Source organism: Phymastichus coffea, unplaced genomic scaffold (assembly GCF_024137745.1).
Source record: "Phymastichus coffea isolate CEN01 unplaced genomic scaffold, Cenicafe_Pcof_1.1 PCOF00015, whole genome shotgun sequence".
Classification (NCBI taxonomy): Eukaryota; Metazoa; Arthropoda; class Insecta; order Hymenoptera; family Eulophidae; genus Phymastichus; species Phymastichus coffea.
Window position 1 is genome coordinate 5,046,623 of NW_026706826.1, and position 13,943 is coordinate 5,060,565.

The 13,943-nt window shown below is 34.5% G+C and overlaps 1 protein-coding gene across 5 annotated transcripts in view; it reads left to right on the forward strand.

Annotated features, from left to right (window-relative positions):
• LOC131675031 (protein lingerer) overlaps positions 1-13,576 on the forward strand; it is a 796,131-nt gene extending 782,555 nt beyond the window's left edge. For all 5 annotated transcript variants that reach the window (XM_058953839.1, XM_058953842.1, XM_058953841.1 and 2 more), the window contains one exon: positions 12,549-13,576. In XM_058953839.1, the coding sequence (XP_058809822.1) occupies positions 12,549-12,797 (249 nt within the window). In that variant the 3' untranslated portion in view covers positions 12,798-13,576. The remainder of the gene's footprint in view (positions 1-12,548) is intronic.
• Positions 13,577-13,943: the final 367 nt, after the last annotated feature.

Below are 13,943 nucleotides of genomic sequence, written 5' to 3' on the forward strand. Positions count from 1 at the left end.
CGATTTAGAATGCTTCCACTGTGAAGATTGTTGTTTTGTTTCAGGATTATAACCATGAACCCATGATTCATCACCTGTAATTACTTTTCTAAGCACATTATCATCATTATTGACTATTTCCGGATTGTCCAGAGCGATTTCTAAGAGAATGTTCTTCTGCTCTGCTGTGAGCAATTTTGGGATGAATTTCGTACACACGCGTTTCATTCCTAAATTTTCGGTTAAAATTTCTGAAATGATAGTTTTTGGTATCCCAAGGTCTTCTTCTAGTTCTCGCACAGTCATACGACGATCTTGTTCGATTGCAAGTCGCACCCGCTCAATATTATCTGCGGTTTTTGTCGTCGAAGGTCGGCCGGAACGAGAATCACTATCGACAGAATTGCGACCATCCTTGAGCCGTTTATACCACTCTTTTATTCGTGTTTTTCGCTTCCGAAGGCCTTTTGCATCATTTCAATAGTTTCCGAATTCGTTTTTCCATTTGAAAGCAAAATTTTATGCAAATTCGTTGATCTTGTTTTTCAGTCATTTTTGACAATATCAAAATCCGACGAACGCGATAAATGCACTGTAAACAAAGACACGCTGCGCATGAACTATACGTCCGGCAGGTGTCAGTAAGTAACCGATAGATTCGTGAGGCTTTTATATTTTATATAAAAAATTACTGTTGACGTTTCTGTCCGGTAGAGGTCGCTCGAACACTATGGCGCGAAGATATAAACATAGGCCCGATACTTTCCGGACAGACCTCGTATTATCTCAGTTTTGGACCATACCAGATAACTATCGCTAAATCATACTATGCAAAACATAAAAATAACGGAATATTTTTCGTTCACGAGTAGTCCCCGTAATCGAACTACAAGTATAAATTATACAGATTATGGAATTGATATTGTAGATCTACTTTTAATTGATGCTTACATAAAATCTCGATATCGTAGCGGGAAACATCATTATAGTTTCATATTAATGGACAAGTTGAAATATGGTAATGACTTGATTATAGAATATTATTATACATGCGAGAGCGGGGCTAGGACTGTCGGATGTTGTAGTCATATTATGACGATTATATGATTTCTTGGATATTCACAATATAACGGTGTTCAAATACCTTATCATGATATTTGCAATGCATCAATAATGATCCCTGAAGAGCAAAATGATAGCAAAGCTGAAGTTGAATAATACTGACATGATTCAAGTGTAAACTGATTAGAAGAGCATAGCGCACAGTAGATTTTCTATGCACTTATAAGTGTATACTGTAACGGGGTAGTTATCTAGTAAAATAGGGAATTTATTAACGCACTAACTCCCACAAAGCATTGCTAACCGCCGATAGTTATACATGTATTCGCCTCTACGTTTGATACTTTCGTTTCAGTGTCATCTTTCCAACCGAGTTGAACTCACCTTAAGTCACTTGACTTGTGACACTCGATCTATCTTAGGTGTGAGTGACCTAATGCTTAATCCGACTAATCCCCTAGATGAAATCGGATTAAAACTTAATCCTTTATAGATCTATTAAACTATTAGGAAACAAAATGACGTAACACGGTGAATAACATTAATAATGTTTAATTTAAAAAAATTACAAACTTTTACAGGCCGAAAGACTAATGTACGCGAATAGGATTTACAATTATTGATTATAATACGGGGGGAGAGAAAGAAGGAATTCGAACTTTTGCCGTGAAAACGAACGCTCGGCGTGAATAGAAAAAATAAGGCTTGCGATAGACAAAATACCTTCGATAGTATTTTGTCGCACAATAAAAGGGAGGTGCACCTATCCTGCGGTGCAATTACGGTGATCAGCCGTATTTATTTAATCAGCAAAATCAATTGTTGGTACTGCTCGAGTAAGTCAGCTGCGCTGCTTCGCTCACAAATCTGCAGTTGCTTTAGATGCTGCTGCTGTAGTGTTTTCTCGCTACACTCACACGTATCGAAAATCCTAGAAAACTTTATAAAAACAAGGCGAAACACTGTGTAAAATAATTGGCGGTACTCCACACGTAACAGCTGAGGCTTAACTGACTATTTTCAAACTCTCGTGCACCCTCTCTCTCTCTCTCTCTCTTAGTCGTTCGAACTAATATCACGAGTGTACCGAATCGCGAACGGATCGATTAATCAAATCGACTACCGTTGCAATACATTTTAATACATGTGAATATTTTCGTTTATGTATAACACACGCATACCACACCTACATTTGCTCTTATATACATTTCCAATAATGTTATTAACACTAATAATATATTCTTAGAAACATATATCTATACTTCATTCATGCACGTAATTATATGTATCACATTTAAATACTTCACGTACAAATAAACATCAAAAATGAAAGAGGAAAATGAAAAATAATTAAAAAAATAAAGAAAAATATTTTTTTTAATATACACGAATATTTACATAATGAGATCAGTCTCCTATTACGTCGTCATAGTTTATCCTGTGTTGCGCTAAGATCGGGTATAAAATAAAGAAATTGTATTGACAAAAACGTCCGAAATTGCTAAGTTGCTGTGGTCACCGTAAATATCATAATCTATTTCTAAAATGAAATCTATAATGATTTTATTTGCTAACTGTTGTAAACCAATGTTTGTTAATTTCCTGATTACGAATCCATTGTCACAAAGGGGTATTCCGAAAATCGCTTGCGGAATTTTTCGCATTACTATTATTTTCTGAATGTTATTCAGTTTGAGGCAATGTAAAAGAAGTTTAAAAAGTTGTAAAGTCTATTATAGTTTGTCTTGCACTAGTCATTGCTGAAATATCGCATTCAGTATAAAATTGTTTATACTTTTAAAGGTTTTCTAATAATTTCAGAAGACTAAAAAAATGATATTTAAAACAAATTGTTTCTACTGTTATTTCAATAGTGAATAATTATTTGACGAATTGATAAAGGATGTGATTGAAGTTAATGGGTCAATAAGTCCTTAGAAAAAGATAGAAAAATAATTTTTTTTGGTAGATTTTTTTTATTTTTCTATATAATCTCCTTTTAGCTCGATATACTTTTCCAGGCGTCCTTCAAGTTTTTTTAAGTCATCAGAAAAAAACAATTTTAGATCAAAATAGCCATTTCTTTGTGTTATGACCTCCTCGTTCAAGATGAATCGTTGTCCGGCAAGCCACATTTTTAGGATTGGGAATAAAAGAAAAGTCACTAAGGACCAACTCTGATGAATACGGTGAATGGTCTACTAATTCGAACTTCAATTCCTTAATTATAGCCATTGAAACTAAGCTAGTGTGCTCTCGTGCATTGTCTTGATGAAACAGAATTTTTTTTGTCCAGTGATCGTCTGGCCCTTTTTCAAGTAGTAAACAAAGATAATTCAATGTGCATCCCAAAAAACAATGGCCATAACCTTACTGGCCGATTTCACTGTCTTTGCCTTCTTTGGAGCTGGTTGACCTTTCACAATCTATTGTTTTGACTGTTCCTCCACCTCAGGAGTATAGTGGTGTATCCACGTTTCGTCTACAGTTATGAATTGACGCAGAAAGTCATCCGGATTACGATGGATGCGCGCCAAGAGGGCCTCAGAGCTACCACTCGACTACGTCTGTTCTCGACTGAGAGCAAACGCGGCACCCATTTTGCCGAAATTTTTCTCATGTTCAATTTTTCATGAAAAATTGAAATGACTGTATCTTTTGAAACCCCTGTGGCTTCAACTATTTCGCGCAATTTTATTCTTCGGTCACTCAACACCATGTCGTGGATTTTATTAATCATTTCCAAAGTGCTAACGTTTCCAGGATCGCCTGAACGATGTTCATCTGCAATCGATGTACGGCTACGTTTAAATTTATTTACCCAATTGTAAACAGTTGCAAACATAGAGGCAAATATACCATCAACTGTATCGAACTCAGCTTTGATTTCTTTCGGTATAAGACCTTTTAAATGAAAATGTTTTATCACCGCTCGACACTCATTTTTTTCCATTGTTAACAAGAAAGAAAAGTTGTTCACATTGATCGACGATAAAAACAGAACTACTCGATGAATCTGGCTAAAACTTCGGCAGCTCGCTATTTAATAGTGACGCTTGCTGGTGCAACATAAGTTGAAATGCTTTGAGCGCCATCTTTTGGATTTTCTAAGGAATTATTGACCCACCCTCGTATTATGTAGAATAAATTCAGTTTAAGAGGAAATCATAAGTGGATTGACTTTTTTCCCAATTTAATAGAATTTTACAATAATCGAAAACAGCGCACAATAGATATGAAGCCTAATGACGTGACGAAAGATAATGAAATGCAAGTGTTGATACGATTCTCTTATGACCAACGTCTTTTCATCAAGAAACCGAAATTCCGAATAGACGAGAAAGTACAAGAAAGCAAGTGACCCATCCTCGTATTAGGATGTATATACCGAATATGTTTATCGATTTAAGAAAGAAAACGAATATACTCAAAGAATGTATTAAAAGGGTAATTAGGATAGAAAATTTAATATATGTTGATGAGTTCCCCAGCATTTACAATTATGAATATTCGATTGTGAAAACATAAGGTGCGAGAAATTACAAAATAGGGAAGAAATTACAAAAAAGCGATAATCCTTACAACCTATTTCAGGAAATATTTGGAAGTGATAATGCTATAAAAAGATATACTGATGGTAGGAAAAATAATGGTGCTATATCTTCTGTGAGTAGTGCTTGTATTTGCCCAGAGCTTAATGTAATCAGAACAAGGAGCATTGATAATAATGTATCTATATTCACGGCGGAGTGTTTGATAATGATTGAGGCTATGGACCTTTTTATACGGCATTGCAATCGTAATATTAATATTTTTACTAATTTACTCAGCTTTGTTTAATCACTATCGAATATAACATACAAAGTGGACGTCACCACCTGCTTAAAATACGAAACAACAATGACACATTTCTCAATAATAACATAAATAATTGTAAGATCATCACATACTGGATACCAGCATATGTCGGTATACAGAATAATGAACTAATGAATAAATACGCTAAAAAAGTGACTAAATTCCATTCTGATTCTCAACAATTACCTTACACTAACTTGAAGATCTTTTTCAAAAAATTAGCATCATAGAAACGATTAAAGTGATTCAAAATCAAGCAAAATGTAGAGAACATAAACATTTCTTATCATTCTACGGCACAACTAGTATGTCATGATTCGTAGGACTGAAACTAAGCAGAGCACTTATATTATCTTTGTGTAGGTGATGCAATAGATACGTCAAGTAAAATGAATTCCTTCGCGAAAAAAATGAAGGTTGTATAAGACATGACATGCGGAAGATTGTTCATTTAATGTGTAAAACTTTTGTAATGATGATAGTCTAATTGAATTATTACATACTGTTACTATATAAAATTGTTGTATACTAATGTAACATATATATATATATATATATAGACTGAGATATAAACTACTTAATAAATGAAAAAAGACGGTTAACTCCTTTTTTTAATGCAATCGTTGTTAGCGTTTGTCTGTGCTGACTGCCTTTACCGGCGGTTTTTTCATTTTTTCATTTCCCAAAAAATAATGGAGATTCAAGGTAGTGAATAAACCTACTGGATTTCTCATTTTGTAGACTCAACTGTATATAGACTTAACATGTCCTTGCAGCTTTTGGGAATTGAAACTTTAAAAGTTGTAACAGAAAAAGCTAAATTTTGAAATCATTACGAGTTCAAAGATCATCAGGCTTCACGTTATAGAATTATTTATGACGGGGCTTGAAATGTCCAAATATATTTAAACCGTAGAAATTTTGTTGGTAATCGCACGCATGTGCACAAAGAAAAGGTAAAGGAGGCAATAAATTGACTACACTCGAAATAGTAACGTACAATATAATTACAATATATATTACATATTACAATATAAATTTATAATATATTATAATATAAAGATTCAAACTCTGATATAATTGCAATGTTACTTTCCGAAATTGAGTAAGAATTTTTAAATTTAAAAGCAAAACGAAATTTAAGTTATGAAATTGAAACTGAAATTTTAATACTGAACTTCGAGGCAAATGATTAAAATATTCTTCCGTGAACAATAGTAATTTCCGGCAAGTTGAGGGTGCTGCTTTTAGGATAATACTTCTCAATAGCCGCGTGTCCGAGAATATACAAATTTCCGTATTAATTTTATAAATTTATCAGTGAGTTTGAGAATTTATTCTGAGAAAAAACAATTTTCAACCTCAAACCTTAAATAAAACCTATAAAATTCAACACATTATCTCACACGTAAATCGTTATGCACAACAAACATCAGCCGAGCTTTACATGAGATAATAGACGTGTACCGAGTGCACTGCTCGGCAAAGGCGACTCGTACGACATGCATCGCTGCAACTTACCAATCCTGAGGTGGTAAACGAACGCCCGTGAGTTATTACAGGTTCGCAGCATGTTTCAAATTAATCCGTACACTCACGACGATACCCACGTACAATTTTGTTTGTTAGCCGGTGAGTACCTTGTTACGCAGTAAAGTTTCCAAGTTGATAATAGTACATCATGTACCAAAACAACACAAATACTAACGGTGTTAATTAATTTATTTTATTTAATGAACTTTTATAATACAGATTATAACGAGTTTGTCAACAACTCGTTATGTCTCTCTCTCCACATTAATTATATAACAATAATATATGTACATATTCATGTATCTACTTTTATATTATACTACTAGCAGCCGCAGTGGACGACAGCAGCTGAACTAAGGTAAGAGAGAGAACGCTAGCAGAGAGAGAGACCGCGTAGGTTGGTAGGACTGGCGAGCCGGGATGCCGCGAAAGAGAGGTGCTGCTTGACAAAGCAGACAATTAGCTGACGCTTCTCGAATTGGTGACACGCGTGCGACTGCGTTAGAAATTCATAGCTTGGCTGTGCCATTGACGACTAGATTCGTTTTGTGATTTTGCGTCGCCTCGTGGCTAATTTGAGTGATAGATCGAGGGCTAAATTGAGTGCTACCGGTTGCGGCGTGTATCGGCGTTCGATAGACCGAACTTTTATTGTCGAGCCTCGTGGCTAATCTCACCGACAGCGGCAACTGATGTAAGTACCACTCGTTCTTTGCGTCTCTCTCGCATTATCCGCTTTGCTTCTCTCTCTGCACCGTCCTGTACAAATACACGTAGAATATATATTTCTATTACACCTATCGCCTCTTTCACTCTGCGCCTTCTATCATTCCTTTCGTTTCCTACACCTTCGCGATTTCAGCTACGCGACCTACGACGCTCTCCGCGGGCCGTTGCCACCCGGCGAATCCATCGGCAGTCTATGCTACTGGGTCGGTCGTGCAAATCCGTTGCGCGAGCCCGCTTCGTCATCTATTACGCATCTCTCGGTTATTAAATATTGTAGCGGACTAAATCCCCGTTACAAGATAGTATTATTATAGTTTCAAATATAGTTGAAAAAATAACTAAAGATAAAAATTTATGACTTAGAAGAGGCCTGCAATGGCTCGGTCGGTAGGGCGACGGACTCGCACCCGGTAGGCCCGGGTTCGATTCCCAGTTCCTGCTGATTGATACAAGCACCACTGAAAAAAGTTTCATGTGCTTTGTTCTCAAACACATTGCAAGCCTCCGTCGCTGATTAGCACTGATGAAGCATAAATGGAGCGACGTTAAATAAAAAAAAAAAAAAAAAGACTTAGAAATTTGGAGATGCAGGATTAAAGTTCAAAATCAACAAGTGCATTTTTTATCAATTAGAAATTGTTGACTCCTCAAAGAAGATGGATAAATTATTGCGCAAGTGATTTATCAAAACCTCAACAACTTTCTGAGTTTTAGCGTAATCAATGCCAGCATTTGAAATAATACTTATTATCATGCTCGAGTTCCATAAGCTCTTACAATAGATAACAAAATTCAAATTACACTGTTATTTAAATACACACTCCCACACACACATTCTTAGGAGAATGAGTTTGGAGTCATTAACTACGGAGGAACTAACGAGCCTCCGGGTCTCATTTCTCCTAAAAAAAACATACACATGAAGCGTAAATCCGACCGGGCAACCTCCATGTGGTACGCTTTGGGTAATGCTGATGCCGGCGGTAGTTTTTGTTGAAAATTTGTTGGAGTCATTAAAAATAATGTTTTAAAATTAAAAGAAAATTTTTTTTGCCTTTTTTTCAAGATTATGATCATTTAAAGTCAAAATTGTGATTCTTTAATTTTTTTCAAAAATTCGATTGAATAAAACAGAAAAACGGCTTGATCGATTGAATTGAAACTTTGTATTTTTGTTGGCATATTGAACTGTAAAAGACACGCTTAACATTTCTGGTTTTCTCGATAGTCCAACTTAGCGCTTGATTATCCCAGAAGCCACCAAATACCCTTTTTTTCTCGATTTTTCAAATTAATGTAAAGAATAAAAAAAAATTATTTTTCAAAAACAGTAGTACAGTTTTTTGGGAAATTTATTCAAAATTTCAAAACCTACCTTCATTTTTTTGTGCAATCACCGGTTGCTGAGATATTGATGGTTAAAGACAAAAAGATCCTTTTCCATTCAAAGTTCGATATCTCAGCGAGAGGTGGGGGTATTGAACTTTTAAAAAATGCAAATTAAAGCTGAATAAATAAGTTATCCGATCCATATAGTGGCTGAGTTAAAAACATTTTTTCCAAGTTCGTAGACTAAAAAAAAAACAAAAAATTTTTTTTGGTATTCATGAGGTGCAACGATAGTCGATTCAATTAATCTATCCGTTCGCGATTCTGCTTCTCTCGCGTTAGTACAAACAATTAAGAGAGAGGGGGGGCGCACTATCTTTTGAATAAGCAGTTACGCCTCAGCTGTTTGCGTGTCGATACCGCCGATTTTTATTTTGCATTGTGTTCGCCGATTGATAAGTTTTTCTGGGACAAACTTTACGTGCGTAGGTGCAACTAAGTTATTGCAGCAAGCAACAGCAGATTGGCAGCAGCAAAGTTAAAGCTGATAGGAGAGCGAGGCAGCGCAGCTGATAATCTGGAGGGCAGCGACAGTTGATTCTTCATCATCAACAATTACGGCTGATCACCGTAATTGCACCGCAGGATAGGTGCACCTCCCTTCATTATTGCGTGACAAAATACATTCGGTATTTTGTCAATCGTAATAGCGATTTTTTTTTTGTATTCGCGCCGAGCGTTAGTTCGCGGTAAAATTCGAATCTTCTCTCTCTCTCTCTCTCTCTCTCTCTCTTTCACCGAATAATATTCATTGTAAAATCCTATTCGCTTGCGTTAGTCTTTCGGCCCAACAAAGACTGCAGTTATTTTTATTAATTAAAGTTAATCAAATCTATTGGCCGATTCCGTCATTTAATTTTCCCTGTAACTTAAGTAATTTGTAAAAGGCTTAGGTTTTAATCCGATTACATCTAGGGGATTAAGCGGATTAGGCGTAAAGTCGCCCACACCTAAGATTCATGGAGTGTCACAAGGCACGTGACTTAAGGTGAGTTCAACGCAGTTCGATAGAAGACAATTAAGCGAAATCATATGACGTAAAGGCGAATACACGTACAATCATACGTGTTTATCGGAGCGGCGGTTAGCTCTGTATCGTAGGAGTTTGTTCTCAAATAAATTTCCCATTTTTTTAGATAACCTTCCCCGTTACAGAGGATTGAGCAGAACCTGTTGCTTGAAAAATATTTTGATTATGAGATCTTAAAACTAGAAACTTCAAACTTTAAAACGCTTTTTTTTTTTAATTCCAGTACGACCATTTTCAAGGGAAATACAGCCAGTTAAAAAGCATCAAAAAATTTGGAATTTTCTTTGATCCTTTAATTTTTTCCACTAGTGTATCATTGAGTGATCATAGGGAAAGTGTCAATCGGGGGTAGCGTCTATATATTTATTCTCCGGCTCTCTAAAGGTTAAAACTAATTACATAGCATTGAAATCAATAGTACACTTTCATATTGGCTGTAATTTTGATTAAAGATGATTAAGTGATTTAATTTTCATCAACTTATCGATTGAAAATGAACCATTCTATTAAAAGTGATTAAAATGAATTAAACTTTAATCAATTGTAATAATAATCAATGGATAATTTTTAGCAGGGGCTGTCAGCGTTAAGAAACGATATCTAAATTCAATTTTTCGTATATGATTTACATTTATAATGAATTGTTAGAAGAAATATATGGAATAATCGTAGCTATAAAATATATGGTTCAAACAATGCACCGGCGTTTCAGTTAAATATATCTGAAAATATTTTAAAAAGATTTCATTTAAGTTGTATGACGGTAAACGTCGTATTAGCGCTAACAGCCCAACCATGCGGCTGCCGGCGAGGGCAGCACCTACCGGTTGGGTCGAAATGTATTTAGGGAATTCGGTACGAGACGCGACGGAACGCGCGCGAATGAAAACGAACCAGTCGAGGATTAGAATCCGATCGCAGAGCCGTGCAGCAAATACCTTTGACGTTTTCCCGAGTTTTTCCGAAGGCAGAGACGAAAGAGAGAAGCTGTGCCATAGCCTGACGGAGTGGAGTGCGTGCAAGTGTGCGTGAGCGGAGAGTTCCGCCATCGAGGGCGAAACTGTAAGCGAGAGACATCATCGCCGGCATATAAACATTACCGAAAGACATAGCGTGTGCCGTACGAGCCTCTTTCATCTTACTTGTTACCCGTACGAGAGTTAATAAGGTAAGCTGGCCAGCTTAATTTCGCGATCGCGATAGAATTGTCTTTAACTAATCTCTCGCACTCGACAAGAAAGGCGCATGTAATAACTTTTCGAACGATAAGCGGCGAGCGATCCGACACTGCATGTTGTTGTCGCGCGCGTGGTATGTAAACATAAACATGCGGGCCGAATACAGTGTAACATTAAGAGGCAATAAACGTTCTCGCTTGTGATACTAACAATATTTCCGACGTATTTATTTCATGCTAGTAGACAGTTGGTTGACTGACACCCGTTCCCTCCTGCTCTCCGGTTTTCGTGTTTGAACGTCTAGGTAATCACGCGCGCTTTTCTATGCGATCGCGCGCTTAAATTAAATAAACGGCATTAACCCCGTTATAGTTGTTAGAAAGGTTTCCTGAAATATATGGCGAAAGCAAAAAATTATATTTCAGTCAAATATATCTGAAAATATTTTTGAAATATTTCTCGAAATATTTCCTGAAAGATTTTAGAATATTTTAGAAACATTATGTGAAATATTTTTATAATATCCCATAGAAATCGTTTTACGAAATATTTCAAGTATCTTTTAGAAATTTTTCTTTGAAATATTTAATAATAGAAATATTTTGAAATATTTCAGAAATATATTAGAAATATTTCTTGTAATATTCTTTTTTCAATATTTCATGCTCTGTGGGTTTTCCTGACTATCTCTCTGACTGTCTATCTCTCTCTCTCTCTCTCTCTCTCGTGTGGACAAGTACTCTCTCTCCTTGCTAAATCTCTGCATGGCAACAAGAAGGTCGTGTTAGATCTGACTTAGGTAGTTGAGTAGCAAGACGTTCATCCACCGGCTACTCGACTTGTGGTTCGAGCAGCAGTTCGTGTAACTAAAGTAATGCTTGCCAAAGCGATACCATCGCCGGAAAAATTTACGTTTTGGTAATAATTTTAAAATAATAGTGTGTTCCTTAAATTAAAGTTGGATTTATGTTCTATTCTTCTTTTTATAGTTATAGTTCATTAAATTAAGATTGTGAAATGTAGAGTGGTAATTTGAAATGATGGTACATAATAATTTAATGATCTGTCCCTTTTCTCTCTTTCGATCGCTGAGAGAGAAAGTGCCTCTCTCATCCCCCTTTTAAAGAATTGGTGGCAAAGCGCAGAGGTGACGCGACAACTTTGTTACAATTTAACAATATTTACAATAAATTTTTTGTTGACTTATAGCAATTGATAATGTAATCTTGAAAAATTCTTTAATTGCGTTGATATGTGTTCTTGATATTTGATTTGATTTCATTTTTATTGTGAAATTGTCATCATATTTGTACAACCAATTGATTTATTTTTTGAATAAAAGACTTGATGACGCTGTAAAATAAACCAGCTAAACGTTATCAAAAATAAATTGAGTTTAGATGTTGACAGCTTTCGTTTAGAGTATGGGTGTCACTGTTGTACCTCTTTGTTTTATAATTTCACAAGATAAAATATAGTCATTTCTGCTGTTGTAATTTTTGTAAATTCATAAGATAATCTAAAATAGTCGTGTTATATGAATTGGCATGTGGAAATATAATATATTGTATTGATAATTATAAAATTTAAAAAGTAAACTCTATTGTTAGAGATACTGATAACAAAATATATTTCTTTATACTTTTTAAGAAAATATTATTTTATGAAATTATTTTCGGTATGACACTTAATTTATCCTTTTTGAATGCGGTTTCTCAGGAAATATATTTGCCACTAACAATAAATGCTATTCAAATTATGCATTCATATAAATTCAATATTTTTTACAGTCTTACGAAAAACAGACGTTTCATTCGGCAACACCGCCACCATTTGGACTCACAAACAGTCAAAGTGCAAATGTAATTGGAGGATATGGGACTGCTCATTTATTTATTCCTACAGTTCCGCATCAACTTCATCAACCTATACATCAAGATAATACATCTAGTACAGGACAGAGGACAAATTCAAATTCTCAAAATAAAGCACAAGCAAAATCAGGCTACAATACTAGCTACTGGACGGGTGGAAACTAGATTTATCTTTTTTAAGTTAGATGAAGAAAAGTGCATTATCATTTCTTACAGTAAAAATGTGAATAAATATTAAATAATTATAAACTAAAATTTATTTTATACTTTATGGATGAATGAATGCAAAGGTATTGATAAAATTTATTGACTTCATTATATGCATATCCCAAACTTATTAGTAAAGATTTCTAATACTCTGAGAAAAACATACATGTTTTGCACTCATTCGACTTCAAAAACTTTGGTTTACCGTAATTTTCACTTTTGTGCTTTACATTTTTCATATTTCAATTATACATCACTATTTTTCTATGTAAATATTACTTTACAAAACAAAATAATTGATGAAAAAATTTTTAAATATGCATATTTATTTATAATGATAAATCAGATTTTAGTTTATTTACTGTTTCACTATAAGTAAACATGTGTGAAATTAACGTTGATAAAACTGGATTTATAGGAAATTAGTTGAATCCTTTTAAATGCATGAAATATGTCACTATGTAATAAATATAGGTTAATCTACAAAACTCTACTTTGAACTATCATAATATCAGCTATTTAAGTCATCACATAATGTAAAAGATTCGGCATATAATGAAAAGTCTAAATATTTCATTTACCACATTACTTAGCCGATTTATAAAAGTTATACGTTTTTATCTAGTCCATAACAAAACTTAACTAGATATATAATATATACATATAAATAAGGAATTATATATTTTGATAATGGCCGTAGTTTCGCCATTCAATGACAACATACCGGGTGTCCACAACCACCCGTCCACCCCTTTTATTTCTTTAGCAACACGTTTTTAGGAAATATGATATATACGAAAGTTTTAGCAAATCAATCAAGGATTTTAGCGGTGTCCTTTAGTTTGACCTTGAAGTTGATTTTCAAGGTCATTTCAAGGTCAAATTTCGTTTTTTAAATAGGAACCCCTATTTTTTATACTGGATTCTGAAAGAACACGAAATTTTGAGTAAAAAGTGTTTCCAGTATTTTTTTTTTTAGACGCATATTTAGCGAGAAAAAAATTCAGAAAGAATCTTGCCATTGGTTTATTTTTATTTTTATTTTATTTTTATAATTTATTTTATAAAAAATTTTTATTTTTATAACAAATCAAATAAATAAAC